At 38.5% G+C, this 22,029-nt stretch overlaps 1 protein-coding gene across 2 annotated transcripts in view; it reads right to left on the bottom strand.

Moving 5' to 3' along the window:
* Window positions 1-331: 331 nt before the first annotated feature.
* Window positions 332-22,029, bottom strand: part of GCC2 (GRIP and coiled-coil domain containing 2) — a 62,462-nt gene continuing 40,764 nt past the window's right edge. For both annotated transcript variants that reach the window (XM_011959502.1, XM_011959503.1), the window contains 7 exons: window positions 21,255-21,376; window positions 19,052-19,228; window positions 16,283-16,500; window positions 13,880-14,074; window positions 12,354-12,493; window positions 9,579-9,780; window positions 332-1,168 (listed from right to left, as the gene is read on the bottom strand). In XM_011959502.1, the coding sequence (XP_011814892.1) occupies window positions 1,098-1,168; window positions 9,579-9,780; window positions 12,354-12,493; window positions 13,880-14,074; window positions 16,283-16,500; window positions 19,052-19,228; window positions 21,255-21,376 (1,125 nt within the window). In that variant the 3' untranslated portion in view covers window positions 332-1,097. The remainder of the gene's footprint in view (window positions 1,169-9,578; window positions 9,781-12,353; window positions 12,494-13,879; window positions 14,075-16,282; window positions 16,501-19,051; window positions 19,229-21,254; window positions 21,377-22,029) is intronic.

Here is a 22,029-nt window from a genome sequence, read left to right as displayed (position 1 = left end):
GCACGGACCTCTAAGGTGTCTTTCTAAAATCCCTTCTGATAGAAAGCTGATGGAAAGCTTACGGAACACTATCTGCCACAACACTGAAAGCACCAGTTTTATACTTAGATACAATGCTGAGTGATACAGTCACTGTTGTGATAGGCTTTTATTTGGGAAAATGGAGAGGATTCTCAAAACAGATTCATGGCTTGCATGTAGTGATACCGTACCAAGAGCCTGGAGAGACAGCATGAAATCACCTCAACTCAGGGGGTGGGCCCGCCTATTCATAGTCAGTGTCACACTAGCCAGCTCCAGGGCTCTGACAACATCATGAGTTTTGAGAGAATATACTTTAAAGAAAAAAAGAACAGTTTATTTTAAAGTAACTAAATTATATTTCAACTTAGCATAATTAACTGCAGCATATTTACTTCATAGCCCCTTAATAAACATGTCACTTTTACCAGTAAAGCTTTTTCCTTCATATTCTAATGACAAAAATTTCTCAACAATTTATAACTAATAACAATCTACAAATCTGACCTTGCAATAAATAGTCATAAAACGTTATTTTTATTTTATTACTATTATTATTTTTAGAGACAAGGTCTCGCTCTGTTCCCCGAGCTGGAGTGCAGGGGTACGATCACGGCTCACTAGCCTCAAGTGCTTCTCCAGCCTCAGCCTCCCAAAGTGCTGGGATTACAGGCCTGAATCACCACACATGGCCTTGAAACATTATTTTTAAAGCCTAAATTCCAGTTGGTATGGTACCAAAATTTAGTTTAACTTCAAAATTCACAGTACTGCCGAGAAATGGGTCCTGAGGTTCCAGAGAAGTGGGGAGTGAATTCATTTCTGGTGGTTTTATTCTGGCAGCATGCACGGGAGATCACATGAGTTAGAGGGCTGTCGCCTGGTATCAACACTTTAAGCTGTTGTACTTTTACTTCAAGTTGAAACTTTTAAAATACATCTATCATATAGATGTACAAATATATGTAGCTGCAAACATATATACACACTTTTGGACAAAAGAATGATGGTAATATACATGAACCATTTTTATAAATAGATTCTATTTGGTTAATAAAAATATTCCTTCCATCAATCTATCGAAGTCCAGACCAACTATGAAGATAGGATGCCCATCCAGAAGAACGGGAAGCATTTTCTTCCTCACCTTTGGAAAGTAAAAAGAGAGTATTAAAATTTCTCAATGTAAAATCTGTATTTTAGAACCACTCTACAATATAAGCAAATAATGTCTTTTTTAGTGATTACATGCCTTTTTTGGGGGCCGGGGGGGTTCTTTTTTGTTGAGACAAGGTCTTGCTCTGTTGCCCAGGCTGGAGTGCAGTGGCGTGATGAGACTTCAATGTAGCCTTGATCTCCCAGGCTCAAGTGATTCCCCCACCTCAGCCTCCCAAGTAACTGGGACCATAAGATGTATGCTACCATGCCTGGGTAAGTTTTTGTTTTTTTTGTAGAGATGCGGGTCTCACTGTTTTCCAGGCTGGTCTCAAACTCCTGGGCTCAAGTGATCCTCCCACTTCAGCCTCACCAACTGTTGGGATTATAGCCATGAGCCACTGCACCCATCCATATGTCATCCTTTAGACATATTACTTACTAAATTTCTCTTTTTAAAGGATATACTGAATTTCTGGTTGAGCCAACTTAACAGCTACTTTTATTTTAGCTTTAAAACATTGATAAGCAACATGAAGCAATCTAGAACTGAACCTCTGAATGGCTTTCTTAAAGAAATCCAGCTATGAAAATTATGCAGAAACGATTCTCTACAAACAATCCTACCAGCACATAAGAAATTCTTCCTCTATTCTGAAATACCATCTTCTCATAACATACTTTGATGCTATGAATCAATGTCTGTTCTTGAACATTATTTATTGTCTTTCTCTATTAAACAATTCCAAAATAAGATTTCTAGCACAACTAAATACTAACAATAAGAGAATGAAAAAAAAAATTCTTTTAAAACAGAAGCTTATATGCAACTTAGAATCTAAAATCAATAGATTTATGGTAAACCTTACAACTTAACCAAAACAAACAAAAACCAAAGTTTTAATCATTTAAAAATCATGTTTATTGAGGTACAACTTACTTATAGTAAAACTTGCCCTTTCCAGCATATAGAACTGAGTCTTGACAAATGCACAGTAATGTACCACCACCGACCAAGGCCTGGCACATTTTCACCTCCTCAAAGTTCTCCCTGGCTTCTTCTCCCACTCCTTAGCAACCACTAACCTGTTTTCTGTCCTTACAGTTCTGCTTTTTTCCGAATGTCATATAGGTAGAATCACACTGTACATAGTCTTTTGAGTCTGACCTCTGTCAACTGGCATAATGCATTTGAGAATTATCCATGTACTGGCAGTACATTCTTTTTTTATTGCTGAGCAGTATTAAATTGCATGGCTGTACCAGTTTGTTTATTCATTTGCTAGTTGAAGGATAACTGAGATCTTCCTAGTTTTTAGCAACTGTAAAGACAGTTTCTATGAATAATTGTGTACAGGTTTTTCATGAAATGTTTTGGAGATATAATTCATATACCACACAATTCACCTTTTCAAAGTGCACAGTTCACTGGTTTTTAATGTATTCACAAGGTTTGTACATACGTTTCTGTGTGAATACTGGTTTTCATTCCTCTCGGATCAAGATATTTAATTTGGTATTACCCTTCCAGACACCTTTCTGTGTTTTCATACATATACATGTACCAGTTTGATCTCAGGCAGAGAAGCATTTTCAAAATCTTACATGGGGAAACTCTTCTAGAGTTAAAGCCATTTTCATTTATTTTTCTGTTCTGTCTGGTTTTATCTGCACATTATTTACAATCTGCTGCCTAACAAATTACTACAAACTTAGTACCTTAACACATTTCACAGTTTCTGTGGGTCAGGAGATCAGAAACGGTTCTGTTTTCAAGGTCTCTCACAGAGCTGCATGGCTGTTGAGCTCTGTGTTGTTGGCATGGCTGGGGTCTCATCTGAAGGCTGGACTGGAGAAGAATCTACTTCCAAACTTATGTGCTAGTTGGAAGAATTTAGTTCCTCAAGGCTGCTAAGCTGATGGCCTGTTCCTTGCCTATGGGCCTATCTGGGATGGTAGCTTGTTTCATCAAAGTGTTGAAGCAACGAAGGCAGAGAGAGTCTGCTAGCAAGATAGAAGCCACAATCTCTTGTAAGCTATCACTTTTGCTGTATTTTACAGGTTAAAAATAATTCATTAGGTTAACCTACTGGCTCTCACGGGGAAGAGATTATACAAAGGCATGAATTTCTGGAGGAGTGAATGAGGGCAAAGAACTCTGAGAAGCCTGGCTTCCACAATCTTTAGAACTTCTGGAAAGTAAGAGGAAGAAATAATGCTTAGGGATGGACAACTTGGCACTGGTTATATGTTCCAAGTGAGGTAACCTTGTTCCCAAGAATAAAGAGAACCAGATGACTGTAAACATTTCCCTAAACTGAAATGCAGACTGTTGTATGTTCACCTGAAATGAATGGTATAAGCCGAGTATAAGATTTTTGACAAAATAAAAATTTTGCTGTGTTCTCAGATCTGGCAGGCCCCTGCCCTTGTGCAGACAATGTTCCTGGCAGCTATTCATCAACTTAGGTAAATAAGAACTGGAGAAAAGTTGTGCTGAGATAGGGTGCATTTGCTCTTGCCTTGGAAGGTTGTTTCCTGATAAGGTTCTATATCCTCTGCAAATCAAGTCAGGTACTTACAGTGAGTATGCATTCTCCTCCTGCCAGTCTGGAGATGATGAAAAAGCCTGTAACAGGCCGGGTGCAGTGGCTCACGCCTGTAATCCCAGCACTTGGGGAGGCCAAGGTGGGCAGATCATGAGGTCAGGAGATCCAGACCATCCTGGCTAACATGGTGAAACCCCATCTCTACTAAAAATGCAAAAATTAGCCGGGCATGGCGGCGGGCACCTGTAGTCCCAGTTACTCGGGAGGCTGAGGCAGGAGAATGGCGTGAACTCGGGAGGCAGAGCTTGCAGTGAGCTGAGATCGCACCACTGCACTCCAGCCTGGGTGACTGAGCAACACTCCGTCTCAAAAAAAAATAAAATAAAATAAAGCCTATAACAGGCTTGGCCTATTTTTCTATTGGTTTGTTGGGCTTTTTTTCCTCTTTATTTACTTGTAGAGAGTTTTAGACCTCTGTGTATGTATGGTGTACAAGTGACAATATTCAGATCTGTAAACTGTAACCCAGTCTGGGAGCAAAGATACAGAAAAATGACTTACTTCCTGCTTGAGTAGTAAGATTGAGATTCAAATTTTGCATACAGAATTACTATATGGCTAACTTACTTGGAGGGCAAAGCTGACTTACCATAAGTCTATCTCAAATAGAAAAGAAACACTCAATTTGTGAACTATGCTGAATTTTAATGTGTGTGGGGGCAGGGTGAATGAACATTTGTGATACATGGAGAGGAGCAATCTATACTTAGCAGTATCTATTTGACATTAATTGTTTGGGGACTACTGCTACACTCTAAGTCATTTTACCTTGTAACACAGAATTGTAACAGGCTACTCTGAGCAGCTCATGCCATCTCCTTGAAATTTAATGTGTTTATTTATAAAGAGTTTGTGTTTATTTGTTTATTTATAAGGAGTCTGATGCTCCTTTTCAGAGCTGGGTAATCTACTTGACCCTCTAAGCTAATGTTTCCCAAATATACCCAAACCCACAGAAAGGAAAACTATTCCCCATAAACTTACAGCCAACATCATAAACATTTTATATCTAGAGCTGATGATACAGTCAGGTATTTACCAATACTCAAGCATATGTGTAGAGTTTCAAGAAATAATTGCTTACCCTTACTAACATATTCTAATGTTTGACATACTATTTTAATTTTTTTTAAAAAACGGGATTTTACTCTGTCGCCCAGGCTGAAATGCAGTGGCATGACCAGGATTTCGACCAGAAGTTTGACTGCAGCCTCAAATTCCTTATAATAAACAATCCTGCTGCCTTAGCCTCCTGAGTAGCTAGGACTACAGGCACATGCCACCATGTCTGACATATTCTAAAATTTTTGTAGCCATAGGTTCTTGCCATGTTGCCCAGGCCAATTTTGAACTCCTGTCCTCAAGCAATCCTCCTGCCTAGTATTCCCAAACTGTTGGGATTATAGGTATGAGTCACTGGGCCCAGCTTGTATTCTTTTGATTAAAAAAAAATATTCTGAATGTGATCCACCAAATTAATTTCACCATCCATTAATAGGTAGCAACCTGAATGAAAAATACTGTCATAAATTTTACACAAAACCAGAGATTATAAACATTTGCTTCTAAGGAGATGAAGGAGGCAAGAGGTACTTGTTTGCTCTGATGGGCCCTGTTTCCTTCAGTGCCAGGAAGAGTGGCTCTCAGACCTTTCTTATTTTCAAGGCCTTGGTAACAAAATGCCCCTAGTGTGACCAGTCAGGCTGACAGTCCACACCTGTAATATGGTGGTTAAGTTTCCTTTGCATGTCTTTCTTTCTTGCATCTTAGACCTTTTACTTAGGAAATTTTCTTTTTGCTTGGAGTACATCATTAAGAATTTTCGCTGAAGGCGAATTCTGAAAAGTTTTTGTTTTCCAGAAAAGATCTTGGAAAATATAAAAGGTCGGCAGTTATTTCTTTTAGTACATGAGATAGTATTACACCAATGGTGTTGAGAAGTCTATTGTGAGGCAATGTATCTTCTTTCTCTGGCTGCTTTTGAGATTTCTCTCTGTCTTGTTTTTTAGGAGCAGTTTTACTCTTATGTGACTAGAAGTAGATTTCTTCTTCTTTTTTTTAATACTGGTTGAGATTTTATTGGGTTTTTGAATCTGTGGATAGATATCCTTCTCCATTTCTAAAAGATTTCTAGCCATTCTCTTCATAAATGATCTGTGCTCTATTCTTTTCTCTCCTTTTAGAACTTCAATTAGTAAAAACATGTTTGATGTCTTTATTTATCCTCTATGTCTTTTCCCACTCTTTTTCTTTTTTGTTTCTCCCATGCTGAATTCCGTGTAATTTCTTCTGAACTATCTTCTAGTTTACATTCTCTCTCTCCCTCTCTTTTTTTTTTTTTGGACAGAATTTTGCTCTTGTTACCCAGGCTGGAGTGCAATGGCACCATCTTGGCTCACTGCAACCTCCACCTCCTGGGTTCAAGTGATTCTCCTACCTCAGCCTCCCAAGTAGCTGGGATTACAGGCATGTGCCACCATGCCTGGCTAATTTTTGTATTATTAGTAGAGACGGGGTTTCACCATGTTGGCCAGGCTGGTCTCGAACTCCTGACCTCAGGTGATCTGCCCTCCTCAGCCTCCCAAAGTTTTGGGATTACAGGTGTGAGCCACCACACCCGCCCCTACATTATCTAAATCTGTTGCTAAACCATCATTGCTTTTAATTGTTATAAAGTGTCTTTTATGTACTCACATTGATAAGAGACAAGTAGTAAATAATCTTTAAAGGACAAACTAATTTAAATGTAAGTGTTTTCCTGTATGTTTACAGGACTTAGCAAATGCACACCTTAGAGTTCTGGGTTTCTAATGTATATCTCCTCTATGATAGTCTTTAAAAATATGTTATTGGTATCCCTCAGGTTAGTCTCTTTTAGAACTTCTAATCAACCGACCCTTAACTTACAGGAGCCACCTGGATGTTAGCAACATCCACATTAAACGTGCTGAGCTTTTAAAAGAGGGCTGTTAGACATGCTAAAGTATTTTGAGGTATCACTGTTCTACTGAAAACTATTGAAAACTTTATTTTAAAATGCAAACGTTCTTAAAGTCCTGGTTAATTTTATAATTATAAAATTAGCTATAATTTTGAGATTCCTCTGTCTTGTTTTTATAGGGGCAGTTTTACTCTTATGTGACTGGAAGTAGATTTCTTCTTTTTTATAACTATAAAATTAGGTTTACTTTTGTTAGAATAAATTAAAGATAGTGAATTTGTAATTTGCAAATTTGTAACTGGAATAACTATTTACTAAAAATATACATGATGTATTCTTATTTGGGCTCTTGTGACAAAAATACTATTGTGGCTATAGAAATCTAAGAACTGAGATTACTGTCAGTATTGAGAACATTCTTCCTTCATCATTAGAAAGACTATAAAAAACCAGATTCAAAGAAACTATCAATACTACTTATGAAGTACGTCTGTAAAAAAAAAAAATTAAGGCCGGGAGCGGTGGCTCAAGCCTGTAATCCCAGCACTTTGGGAGGCCGAGACGGGTGGATCACGAGGTCAGGAGATCGAGACCATCCTGGCTAATATGGTGAAACTCCGTCTCTACTAAAAAAAATACAAAAACTAACCGGGTGAGGTGGCGGGCACCTGTGGTCCCAGCTACTTGGGAGGCGGAGGCAGGAGAATGGCGTAAACCCGGAAGGCGGAGCTTGCAGTGAGCTGAGATCCGGCCACTGCACTCCAGTCCGGGCGACAGAGTGAGACTCCGCCTCAAAAAAAAAAAAAAAAAATTAAGCCTGCATCTTATCAGGCCTCTAGACCAGGGGTTCCCAAGGTATGGGCCCCAGACCAGAAGTATCAGCAACAAATTGTTAAAAATGCAGAATCTTGGGTCAGAAACTGGGGACCAGCAACTGGAATTTTAGTAAGTATACCAGATGATTCAGATGCCTGCTCAATTTTGAGGATGACTCTATCAGTTTGGTTATTAGGATTTACAGGGCATAAGGGAACATGTTAAAGAGCACCAACTAGATAAGGTCAAAAGTAAGACGTCTGGACATTCTGGGCCTCCTGATGTCTTAGAAAGCACATAATACTATCTATGATGTATTTTTGTCTACCATCCTACCCAATTGCACCTGGATCTTCCTATTTATAGGCAATTGGAACAAGTTCAGTGTTACCCTGTAATGATTAAAACCAGAATATAGGACTGCTATAGCATAAATGACCAGTTTCTTCAATTAATAAGTGGCACATTAAAAAATATATTTTTATATACAATTGTTATAGATTTTAAAAAACAACAAAATGGCCGGGCGTGGTGGCTCACGCCTGTAATCATAGCACTTTGGGAGGCTGAGGTGGGCAGATCACAAGGTCAAGAGATTGAGACCATCCCGGTCAACATGGTGAAATCTCGTCTCTACTAAAAATACAAAAATTAGCTGGGTGTGGTGGCGCGCACCTGTAGTCCCAGCTACTCGGGAGGCTGAGGCAGGAGAATTGCTTGAATCCAGGAGGCAGAGGTTGCAGTGAGCCGAGATTGGACCACTGCCCTCTAGCCTGGGTAACAGAGCAACACTACATCTCAAACAAACAAAAAAAACCAACAAAATAAAGCTTAAGGAACATCAACCAAAAGCAATATATAAGCCCTATTTAGGATACTATAAAAAGACATTCACAATAACCTAGGCAAAATGAACATAAACTGGGTATAGGTGACAGAGAAATCCAATAAACACTGAATTATTAATTGGGCAAAGAAATGATGTGTACGATTTGTTTTAAAGTCTCTAACCCTCCCTTGTTTGTGCCAAGATTGTCCATGAGTTGAAAACTGTTAGAGGTGGGTGACAGCTACAAGAGAGATTATAGTGTTCTCCTTGTATGCTTGAAAATGTCAACAATAAAATTTAAAACTAAAAACAAAAATGAAACCATAATTCTTAAGATGCAGTTTGAATTAACTACAGCAGCTGTATGTGAAACATTTCAAAGGAGTTAATGACATCAGAGTATTAAATCCATCTGACATGGAAACCAACTCCAACTACATCATAGTTGTTTTTGAGACGGAATCTTGCCCTGTTGTCAGGCTGGAGTACCGTGGCACGACAGATCACCACATCCTCCGTCTCCAGGGTTCAAGCGATTCTCCTACCTCAGTCTCCCAAGTAGCTGGGACTACAGATGCAAGCCACCACGGCCAGCTAATTTTTGTATTTTTAGTAGAGACGAGGTTTCACCATGTTGGCCAGGATGGTCTAGATATCCTGACCTTGTGATCTGCCCGCCTCAGCCTCTCAATGTGGTGGGAATACAGGCGTGAGCCACCGGTGCCTGGCCTATGGCACAGTTTTAAAACTGCATTTGCCTAGAAAGTGGATTTCTGTATATAGACCAAGTGTTGGGCTATATGACTCCATTGTCTTAAGCTATTTGGGGTTGGAGGAGGGAAGAGGAGTGAAGTAGAAAAGGAACAAGCTAACAAATGTTTTTTAAAAAGTAGAATTTAAAACAAAACCACATTCAACTGAACACCAGAACTCAATACCAGGATACAAGTTCAATTTTCAAAGAGCTAGAAGATCAAGCTAAGCACTGTATTGTATTTTGCTGAACGTTAAAATTACATAAATGTACTACAGTTGCCTAAAGATGTTTAAAAAGTCAGCTTTTCAAATCTAGTCACGGCCTACTCATATGATAGACCCAATCCAAATGAGCAAAATTTAAAAGTTACACATACAGACAAATTCTTAACCACAAGGCTGTTTAGTTTAAGTTATAAGTTAGAAGTTTTAAGACTCTCCTTTTACCCACCTTGAGCAATCGCAGCAAGTTTTCCCTTTTCTTCGGGGCTGAGCTGCAACATTGTATTTATAACAGGAAGAAGTCTTTCTTTTTCACTACCTGGTTTCAAGAAAATGAACTGTAGCAAGACATTCTTCAAGTATTCCAGGTTAGCGGCAGACTTCTCTCGCTCTTGATTCCTTTCTAATCTTCTTATTTCACTTTTGAGAAGCTGGTGTTAGAGAAATGAATTAAAAATGGGCTTTAGGAGCTTCTGATTAAATATGGCAGACTGAACTCATGTATTTTTCTTCTCCTCCCCGCTAAACGTTCCCCTTCCCTCCATATGGCAATAAAGGAGGGAATTCAGTTAACTATAGCAGCTGTATGTGAAGCATTTCAAAGGAGTTTATGACATTACAGTATAAAATCCATTTGACATGAAAACCTGAACTCCAACTGTGAGATAGTTTCAAAGCTGCATTTGCCTAGAAAGTGGATTGCTGCATATGCACCAAGTGTTGGGCTACATGACTCCATTGTCCAAAGCTATTTAGGGTTGGAGGGAAGAGGGGTGAAGTTGAAAAGGAACAAGCTAATACAAGAGGAGAAAAAGTAGATGACACACATCAAGAAATTCTCACAAGATGAGAAACAGATGAAGTGGAAGTGAGTCAGTCCAGCGGCTTACCAAGTATCACCGACGAGAGGAGAGGATACATCCTGTGTAAATATCGGGGTTCTTGCCTCAGAAGCACAGGGTATCATGGAAATTGGAGGTGAAAGCTGGGGAACTGATAGAATGTCTACACGAGGAGCAACTAACTGGAGCCATGGGTTGGTACCATGATGTTTCCTCTGCCTTCTACTTTCTATAGAAACTAAGCCAGTATGGCACGGGGCTCTGAAAATGGGCTGAGGGGAACATCGGTAGCCTCCACTAACCCCCTGCCCCTACCCTGTTCCTAAAGTCCCAGGCAGTTAAGACATCCACAGTAAATGGCACTTAATCAAAAGTTCAGACACAGTGAAAATTCAAGAATATAAGACAATGTAAAACACTATCAAAGAAATGAGGCAAAGAATGATATAAAAAAGGTGACAGCATGTTCAAGTCTTTGAGGAAGATTTCCAGGTTGAAACCAAGCTGTAGCTTTTAGCATATTTTCATTTTAGGTTAGACAAGAAAGTTAGCCAACTTTGTCCTAAAACCTAGGACCATTTAAAAAAATGACAATAAAGAAGACTAAGAAATCATCAAGAGAGTATAAATTTATGATTTGGCCAGGCGGGGTGGCTCATGCCTGTAATCCCAACACTTGGGAGGCTGAGGCGGGCAGCTCATGAGGCCAGGAGATCAAGACCACCCTGGCCAACATGGTGAAACCCTGTCTCTACTAAAATACAAAAAATTAGCCGGGCGTGGTGGTGCGTGCCTGTAGTCCCAGCTACTGGGGAGGCTGAGGCAGGGGAATCGCTTTAACCTGGGAGGCAGAGATTGCAGTGAGCCGAGATCACACCAGTGCACTCCAACCTGGTGACAGAGCAAGACTCTGTCTCAAAAAAGAAAAAAAAAAAAAAAAAAGAAAATAAAACATTTAAATAAGTAAGTAACTTAGGTTTACTGGGCTAGTTAGTGATTTGTTAGCGATGATGTTTTTATTAGTGTGAAAATGTTATTTCATAGAGATGCTTACTGAAGTATTTAGTGGTGGAATGTCATAATATATTCAATTCACTGAAAATAACTGAATTCAGGTTTAAAATAATCTGACAAGGATAGCTAGTGGCCTTGCAAAGTGGCAGGACAGATCTATTAGGAGCAGCAAAGTACAGGGGAAAAGCATGTACTTTTCAGACAGCCATGAGTTTGAATTTTGTTCCACCATTTACCAGCCTCAATTTTTCTCTCAAGTGATGAGATTAAATAATACATGTAAAGCCTAGGGCCTGGGTCATAAGAACTCCTCAATAAGTAGTATGACTGTATTCTGAGGGGTGATTATCAGTGAGCCAGGGTGGAAATATCTCATTTGAGTAATTCTCAACTGCTCTGCAACATTCCTACATGTTTCTGGTGTCTAAACAGGAAAAACTTCCCATGCCACTTTGCCATCTCCACCTGAAAACTGTTTAGTAGTTCAGTACCATAAATATCACGTGAATGATTTAAATTTACTGTTTGTCTTTAGAATTCAAAGACTCACACCCAGTTAAGTTTTATTTAAGCATATGTGGAACAATGACTTGTGAACATCTCTCTAGCTTCTAAATCTATTACGGTTTCTTAGAAAAAGTAGGAATTAAGAAATAATCTTTATGTAATAGGTATAAAAGCAGTATTTTGGCTGGGCATGCTGGCTCACGCCTGTAATACTAGCACTTTGGGAGGCTGAGGCAGGCGGATCACAAGATCAGGAGATTGAGACCATCCTGGCTAACACGGTGAAACCCTGTCTCGACTAAAAATACAAAAAAATTAGCTGGGTGTGGTGGCGGGTGCCTGTAGTCCCAGCTACTCGGGAGGCTGAGGCAGGAGAATAGGGTGAACCCGGGAGGCGGAGCTTGCAGTCAGCTGAGATTGCAACACTGCACTCCAGCCTGGACGACAGAGCAAGACTCTGTCTCAAAAAAAAAAAAAAGCAAAAAAAAAAGCAGCATTTCTCACCATCAGGAATTTAATATAAAGATCAAGACATTATGGATGCATCTGCAATGTGATTTTTTAAACTTGGGTGCATGTGTATGGAGGACCAAGAAAATCAAACTGGCGGTTTTCATGGTTGCCAGGTTTGCTGATCTCACCTTAATTTGCTCCATGAGGATTGCATTGGTTGCTTCTGTTTCCCGAAGCAGGCCGTTTAAGTGATCTGCACTTTTTGTGGTGGAACTGAGCTTCTGAACCAATTCTTCTTTGGTAAATTCAGCATGCCATAATGGAGGCTCTGCAAGATGTTGTACCAAGAATTAATTTTCAAAATCACAGATACACATGAAGATTCTAAATAAGAAAACATCTAAACATAAATATCTTACTATGTGATATTTTATAGGTCTGCTTTCTTTGCCATTCATCTATTCAACATACCTCGATCAACAGAACTGTGTTTATAGGCAGTTTTATTACACATCTTCTTCCCATCTATGAATATTCCAAGACTTTATGTCATTTCACTTATAATGAGGAAAGCATTAACATTTACTGGTCATGTATCATGTACCCTCATAAGAATCTTCTATCAGGTGGGGTAGGTATCATTATTCAAACTTTATAGACGATGAAACAGGCTCACAGATGACAGGTAATTTTGGCAGGAACCACAAAGTCAAATCGGCTTCTGGAGTCTGCTGCTGCTCTATCACGATGCCTCCATATCACCACTATTAACTTTGCCTGAAGGAACCATGACTTGCAGTTTCTACCCCACATGGTCAGTGACCATGAATACAAATGACCCTTACTCCAGGTGATCCTGAAGTTTCAGGAAGATGACAAACTGATTCCCCCTAAATTTTGAACAGTAATATTGATTATAGGTAAGAATAAAATATACCAAAACATCACTACAAAAATTTAGCATTACTTCATCAAGAGGAATAAACTGAAACTGTCAGTTTCTTGGAAGGGTGAGAAGACAGTTTATCCTGCTTTCTAATACCCACCACCTATTTGTGACTATAAACTTCCCACCACTTATTTATGGTTCAAACCTAGGGCAAGAGCTAGCATTTTATTTTAAAAAAGATTTGTTTCATAATTTTCCCATTTGGACAGTGTGATGGTTAATGCTGGGTGTCAACTTGATTGGATTAAAGGATGCAAAGTATTAATCCTTAGTGTGTCTGTGAGGGTGTTGCCAAAGGAGATTAACATTTGAGTCAGTGGGCTGGGGAAGGCAGACCCACCCTTAATCTGGTAGGTACCATTTAATCAGCTGCCAGCGAATATAAAGCAGGCAGAAAAACGTGAAAAGGTGAGACTGGCCTAGCTTCCCAGCCTACATCTTTCTCCTGTGCTGGATGCTTCCTGCCCTTAAACATCAGACTCTTAGTTCTTCAGTTTTGGAACTTGGACTGGCTCTCGTTGCTCCTCAGCCTGCAGATGGCCTAGTGATCGTGGAAGGTAATACTTAATAAGCATCCATCCATCCATCCATCCATCCATCCAATTAGTTCTGTCCCTCTAGAGAACCCTAATACAAACAGGTAGTGGAATATTGAAATAAATTTTATTGGAGCAGTCCAAAAAAGCATATATAACTTAGAGTAATAGTAATTAAATAAGACAAAGAAATTAAATAAGAAAAACATATTTAGACAGAGTAACATACCAAGTTTAGTTTCAGGAGAATTAAGCAGCTGCTCTAAAGACTGTGTGTATGTGCCGGCGGAAGACACAGACTCAGTATCAGTTGTCTCCATGCCTTCTCCCTCTTCCCGGGTTACAGTGTGCATGTCTAAAAGTGGGAGGTCTGTGTTTCTCCTTTCTCGAAGGTTCTTCAAAGATTGTTGAGAGGAAACTGGGCCTGTTAGATTTTTTTTTTAAGGTTAAGTGTGAGATTGTTCAAAATCTATTGATTTGGCCTTACAGAGATACAGAATAAAATGAAAATATCAAATGATAAGAGCAGAGGAATTAAGTAACTATAAGACAAGTGAAAGGTATATGAAGAATTGCTAAAACATTTCTTAAAATTTAGTCATCAAGGCTGAGCATGGTGGCTCACACCTGTAATCCTAGCACTGTAGGAGGCTGAGGCGGGTGGCTCACAAGGTCAGGAAATTCAAGACCAGCCTGGCCAAGATGGTGAAACCCCATCTCTACTAAAAATACAAAAGTAAGGCGGGCACGGTGGCAGGTGCCTGTAATCCCAGCTGCTGGACAGGCTGAGGCAGAGAATTGCTGGAACCCAGCAGGCAGAGGTTGCAGTGAGCTGAGATCACGCCACTGCACTCCAGTCTGGTGACTGAGCAAGTCTCAAAAGAAAAAAGCAAAAATTTAGTTATCAAATATCAAACTTTTAACTACGTTAGTCATTTTAGCAGAAGCTATAAATTAATTGCTACTAGCTAAGATAAACTGTTAGATAACACAGCTCATAATACAGTACTGCTTGTTTTTTATTAATTTAGAGTAGAGGGCCATACTGCTGCTAAATACTGGCCAAAATTAAAAAACTAGATTCTAGCAATTTTTCAGGATTAGGTATTTGAGATTGCTGCATACTTCTTGAAACACACTTGCTGAAATCTGCTCGGCAGACATCCTCGATCACTGCCCTTACACCTTTACCTCTGCAGCTTCTTAATTATTGCTGCTCATACCTACAGTGTTCATACAATAAGAGCCCAGAATCCAGAGCATAGAACTAATCAATTACATTGTCTAGCAAGACTTTCCTGTTTGCTGATGAACTGTAAAGTGCTTTTTTTTTTTTTTTTTTTTTTTCTGAGACAGGGTCTCACTCTGTCACACAGGTTGGAGTGCAGTGGCACAATCTTGGCTCACAGCAACCTCTGCCTCCCAGGCTCAAGCCATCCTCCTACCTCAGCCCCACAAGTAGCTGGGACTTACAGGTACATGCCATCCCACCCAGATAATTTCTGTATTTTTAGTAGAGATGAGGTTTCACCATGTTGCCCAGACTGGTCTCAAACTCCTGGCCTCATGTGATCCACCTGACTTGGCCTCCCAAAGTGCTGAGATTGCAGGCGTGAGCCACCATGTCCGGTCTAAACTGTCAAGTTTATCAGGCCCTTTGACATGTATTGGTTTATTGACCCCGAAACATCTGAAGTTCAGATAAATTTAATGACTTTGCCCAAGGTCTCATAACTGAGTTAGGAACCAGAATTGTAATCTCGATTTTTAAACTTCAGATTTCATTTATTTTGCATTTCATTAAGTTGCCTTAGGCCTGACTGCCTTTTCTGAAAAATTTTCCTGAGTTTCTGATAAGCTGACTGCTTATTCCACTGCTAATTCCTAGATTACAATCTCCTGTACGACCTTTGCCCTGGCCAATTACTTCTTTTGTTGATTCTTTGGCATATGTTAAACTATCTTGAAGTTGCTTTTTTACCCTAGTAAGTGACCGACAGCTGCTAATGCTCCAGTGACAATATTTCCCACGGGAAACCAAAACACCATCAACTTGCTACTAAAATACTGCATCATCATGGCTGACATTTTTCCATTTCTTCCTGGAAGCAGAATGGAAGACACTGGGTGCGGCTGAACTAAAACTCCAACTAGTTGTAAATGTGAAAGGAAAGAAGCTATATTGGCCATGCAATTCTACACATTCAGTGCCGCCTGTTTCTAAGCTCCTTGTTCCATCTCTAATGTTTCTATTTAAAAAGTAGACAAACTTGATGACTAACAACAGAGAACACGAAACAAATCTGGTGAATACTAGAATTAAGACATATGTCATGAGACTACCAGAGTATGTTTAAGTCAGAGAAAAAGAAATACTCCTTTCCATTGAGGGTAAGAAATACACCAAAGTCAGCATTCTAAGAGGTTATACAGGCCTCTGTAAGTATAATCAAGGAAGGATTCAGATGGTTCCAATATCTTCCTAGTAAGCAAATCCAAAATTCATTAATCACAGAATTGACACTGGTGACACCTAGTAAATTTTCTTTCTTATGAATTTGGAAGAATGTACTTAAGAGACATAAATACACAAAAATTTGAACAACTAATATTTCCATGTGTACATACATACTTCTTGTGGTCGGTTCATTCTTAAGCTGGAAGAGCTGTGCTTCCACCTTGGAGAGCTGCTGCTGTAACGTCTCCACTGTCTTTCTGTGCTCTTCCTGCAAATGTCGCACTTGATCTCGGAAGCTATTTCGAAGGACCTCATTCTGGGATGTTAGCTGACTCACAGTCTGTGTATGCTCAGACTTCATCATCATGTTCTCTGATTGTATTGAACACAATCTGAAAGATGAGAAACTTAGTTCATAGAAGATCTTTCAACTTTATATGCTGACTTTAGCCTTTCTCCACTGGGTTCTGCAAAAGAATTAGCTTTAAGACCTCTACTGAATGTATGAATCAACTTCTCTCCTACATACCTACACTGTACTCATTGTGTAATAACTTGATGAGAACTGACACTGGCTGTCATCTAGTTCAAATAATCTGTGTTCCACATTTCAGATGAAGAACCCCAGTTGAGAAACTGCGTTGTGTTGTCCAGACTAGGAACTTCATGGTTCATCAAAAAAAATTATTTTATGCTTTATATTTAAAGCATAAAATAATTATACTTTTAATTAGTCCACTTCTTCATGTCATCGTATGTGGTAGCTCACATAAATACAAGATTAATCTCCCTTTTATCTACTACCCTGAAAATATGAGGGGGAAAAAAAAAACAAAAAACAAAAAACCTCACACTCTTGATTCCCTCAGAAAACTTTAGAGGAAAGTATTCATTTTTGAGTCGATTAACATGAACCACAAACACAGACCTGGTTTACTATAGCTGTTTCAAATCTCACTGCAAGTAAGAATCGCTGGAGTACCTTGTTGAAAATAGAGACATCTAGTTTTCATGTTACACCCACTGAATCAGGATCTCAGTAGTATTCTAGGAATTCCCTACTTTTAGCAGTTTTCAATGTGATTTTTATGTACTCGGCCTGAAACTAACCAGTGGGCCTACAATTTGGGAACCATCACTTTTAAGGGTTTACCTGTAGTTTTCATATTTTATATGTTTGGCTTTGGTAAAACAAAACAAAACAAAAAAAATTTCCTTTTATACAGGGGATCCACATAATTCTCTCATAAAAATACAAAAGCTGTCGGAGAAAAAAGTAAAAGCCCTCATTAATTACTCTCATGCCTGGCAAGATGAAATCCCAATTGCACAGGTAGATAAATGTTGTTAACAGTTTAGCCTATACTTTTCCAAGATAGTTTTTCTACCTGCTACACTTATGCGCACCACGTAAGGTTTAAAACAGGGTTTAGTGGCTGAAGAGAGAAATGCAATAAAATACCATGTTTTAGAAAAGAAATCTTAATTACTAAGTTCATATTGATTAATGAGTCTAGAAAATAGTAGTGTATACACATTTCTCTGCAAGCATTTTGTTCAAACAATATCTACCAAGAAAGTAAAGGAAGAACCATCGGTAGTTACAAAAATAGTCTAAGCAGGATAAATATTAGAGGTAGGGTAAAGTGTCTATTCTCAGGCAGTATCAGTGACATTTCTAAATTTACCTATTTGAAAGCTAAATGCTTAAACCCCCCATCTGGAATAAGAATGACTGTGCTGATGGAAGTTCACTGTTCTGTCTCAGTTGTTACTGAAGTGTTTATATTAACTGTAGTCTCTGGGTAATACAGATATTAATTGGTTAGCCTAATTATCACATTCCTCTGGAATCATTTTCACAATCTACTATAGAGAAAGTATAAATATTAAAACATTTTTAAAAGTGGAGACTATATAAAGAGGCTATTTCTTCATACTTGGGCACAGACAGTAACAATACTGTTAGTTTTTAACATTTCTGAAGAAGAGGAAAGACTCTTAAAGATACCTCAAAATGCTATGAAAAGTGACTGGCACATAGTAGGTGCTCAAAAAACACTTACTGAAAGATTGAATTACTTTAGAGGAATCAACAGTTACTTTGTGTTAGCAATGTAATTTGCAAGAACTTTCCTAAAGAGTAAGTGTTGGAGAATATCAAGCAAACATCACCTAGATAATCTCATGGTAAACCCTGGTGACAGGCAGCTAGAAAACTGGTCCATCTCCCTGAAACTTTTGGTTTACATGATTAACAAGCAAATTACACTGTTAACAGACAAAAGCCACAAAAAGCTAAGTGCTTTCACTTTTCAGATTAGCATAAGATTAGATATTAGATATTATATAAGAAAATCTGTGATAAAAGTATCTTAACACCCTTGATAAAAAATGCTCAATGAAGAATTCTTTTCCTCAACCTAATACTCCTACTACCCAATTTCTTTATCATAGGAGTTGAAAACTTCTTGTTCACAATCTATTTATTTTGCGAATACTCCTAATGTCTATTTAAAGTATTATAGTGATGAACAAAATATGACTAATTGAAGATAGAATTGCAAAGAAAAGTTGCATATTCTTTTTCAGTTAGCAACTATTTGGGTGTTTTCTTCTAGAAAAAAAAATGCTTATGATTTGACACCTGGGTTGGAAAGAAATAGGTTTGTTTTTTTTAGAGAAACATCCCAGCCAAGAAGGCTGTAGGAGACGCAGAATACTGGATGAGCAGACAGACAGTAGTTGTTCTTAAAAATGCAAAATACAAAAGCAACGTAAAAGGTGAAGCTCTAAGGTAGATAAAGCAAAGTTACCAAGCCTTTAGATATGTCTATTTTTTATTTTCTAATCTACATTTATCTCAAGGAGCAACATATTAGAAGTTTCAACAAAGAAATACATTGCTGTCTAGTACAGCGTTAGTGCTGCTAACAACCTTACTTTTCCCGGAGTTCCGCCTCTTTGGACACAGTTTCCTGAAGCATCTTGTTGTGCCTTTCTAGCAGTGTATCATGTTCAGACTGCAATGTTTGAAGTTCAGATACATTAATCTGTAAGTTATTTTGGCTATCTTGTAATTTGATTTTTAGTTGGTCAATCAGCATTTCCAGATGTTCCCTAAAACAGAAATACAGTTGTAAAATTTTTTGAAAAAGGTGAATTTGATTTTGTGGTTTTAAATATAGTTTAACCATTTAATCTTTCAATGACACACTCTTGGATGATTCTAAAGGAAATATAATAGAAGAATTCAAGACTAGGATTGAATATAATACAAAAGACATAGCCAGATTTAAAATCTTAGGTACTACAGATTTACAATTTCTCCAAAATTTAGAATTTCATATTCAAAAAGGGGCATCAAAATAGCCTATTTTATGTTACAGGACTATGTCAGCTAAAGAAAAAACATCATGCTACTTTTGTTTTTGTTTTTTTTTTTTTTGAGATGGAGTCTGGCTCTGTTGCCCAGGCTGGAGTGCAGTGGCGCAATCTTGGCTCACTGCAACCTCTGCCTCCCAGGATCAGGTGATTCTCCTGACTCAGCCTCCCGAGTAGCTGGGACTACAGGCACACACCACCACACTCAGCTAATTTTTTATTTTTAGTAGAGACGGGGTTTCACCATGTTGGTCAGGTTGGTCTTGAACTCCTGACCTCACGTGATCCGCCAGCCTTGGACTCCCAAAGTGCTGGGATTACAGGTGTGAACCACCATACCCAGTTCTTAAATTGTTGTTTTAAGAATGGTATGTCAGACCAAGTTACAGTGAAACATAATCCCTGAAGAAAAGCAGGTCTTTTCAGACTTGGAAAAAAAACTAGATGGAAATAGTTAAAATCCTAATTCTGCCACAATAAGTATAATAAACTATTAGTTGCTTTTTAAAAAAATGTATTTATATTATAAGAAAGTAGAAGGAACACAAAATATTTACATTCATATAATCTCAACTCAAAATTCAGGCATGGTCAAAAATGGCTCTTGAAAATGGTGACATTTTTATATTTATGAAATGTATCAGTATCTAATTTCCCCTTTATATAATGAGCTACTGAAGAGAAAATACCATGTTTCAATCTACAGTCTCTATATTTAACAGATTCCTAAATGAAAGTAACAAACATAAACATACAGAAATTCATAATAATTAGTCTTGTTTTGAACAGTAAGAGTCAGATGTAAAACTGCTTTGAATACTGAACCGCTACTCAAAGACAAAACACAGATGCCAAGGCATGCCCTATCTCTTACTCCCAGTACAAACAGGATTTGTATGCTACTTTTAAAGCAGCATAAACAATATACCATCCAAATAGAACTGAAATGGTCATAAACAAGAAAAGTTTAATTCTAGACCAAAATTCAGTACTAAATTTAAAATTTTTTGAAATAAGTAAAATATTTTAAAGCAACTTCTGTTTAACCTAAATTAATGCAAATAAGTATACTTCGCATTTTAATTTTCACTTCTAAATTTTCAAAATTGGAAAAACAAATCATAATGTAATTTTAATGCCGGTATTTCTACCATGACAAGATCTTACTAAGACCAGATTGAACTGTTAGCCTATTATCTCATATCCTGGCCTCACTGTGCACTTTAACATCTAATTTTAGAGTTTGTAACAGTGTCCTTTGTAATGAAGTTTCCCTGTTACTGTCTGCAGACACAGTGAAGCCAAGAAATTCTGTTTTCTTTGGTAACAATATACACAATTTCATAGTTAAAAATCATAATAGGATTTTAGGCTAGGTGCTGTGGCTCACCCCTGTAATCCCAGCACTCTGACAGGCTGAGGTGGGTGGATCATCTGAGGTCAGGAGTTTCAGACCAGCCGGCCAACATGGTGAAACCCTGTCTCTACTAAAAATACAAAAATTAGCTCAGCGTGATGGTGCATGCCTGTAATCCCAGCTACTCAGGAGGCTGAGGCTGGAGAATCGCTTGAACCCGGGAAGCAGAGGTGGCAGCAAGCTGAGATTGCACCACTGCACTCCAGCCTGGGCAACAAGAGCGAAACTCTGTCTCAAAAAAAAAAAACCACACACACACACAAAAACATAATAGGATTTTCAATCTATTTGGTGAAGAACCTGCATTGTGGGAGGAAAACTCTGCATATTTAATTTAGACTTTACCTTTCTTGTTTAGCGCCCTCAGTTTCAGCCTGAGACATAGATTTATTTTTCTGTTGTTTTAGAACGTTATGAACTCGGACTTTGTAGCTCTCGAATTCAGAGGTTACAGTAGCTTGTTCTGCCTGTAACATTTAAAAGAGAGAAATGTTTTGTATTATAACAGGGTCCTTCTATTTTCTTTCAGAGATTAACAAATTGAGATAAAAACCTGTTTTTTAAAGTAAGAAAAATGGCTGACATACTTTTTGGTTCCTTGATTAACCCTGCTACAAAGTATACTTCTGTTGGCTTTACACTTAATATTCTTTTCTTTTTTTTTCTTTTTTTTTTTTTTTGAGACGGAGTCTTGCTCTGTCGCCCAGGCTGCAGTGCAGTGGCTGGATCTCAGCTCACTGCAAGCTCCGCCTCCCGGATTCACGCCATTCTCCTGCCTCAGCCTCCCGAGTAGCTGGGACTATAGGCGCCCGCCACCTCGCCCGGCTAGTTTTTTTGTATTTTTTAGTAGAGACGGAGTTTCACCGGGTTAGCCAGGATGGTCTCGATCTCCCCGTCTCGGCCTCCCAAAGTGCTGGGATTACAGGCTTCAGCCACCGCGCCCGGCCAATTTTCTTTTCAATTGATACATAATTGTACATATTTATGGGGTGCATGTGATATTTTGATGGATACATACAATGTGTAATAAGCAAATCAGGGTAATCAGGATATCCATTGGGAGGCTGTACACTTTTTAAAGGCCTCTCAATAATATATATATTTTTTTCTGATAAGAGAT

This window comes from Colobus angolensis, unplaced genomic scaffold, assembly GCF_000951035.1.
Source record: "Colobus angolensis palliatus isolate OR3802 unplaced genomic scaffold, Cang.pa_1.0 Scaffold498, whole genome shotgun sequence".
In the NCBI taxonomy this organism is placed as follows: Eukaryota; Metazoa; Chordata; class Mammalia; order Primates; family Cercopithecidae; genus Colobus; species Colobus angolensis.
The sequence above is the reverse complement of the archived record's forward strand: the minus strand, read 5'-3'. Positions and strand labels throughout refer to the sequence as shown.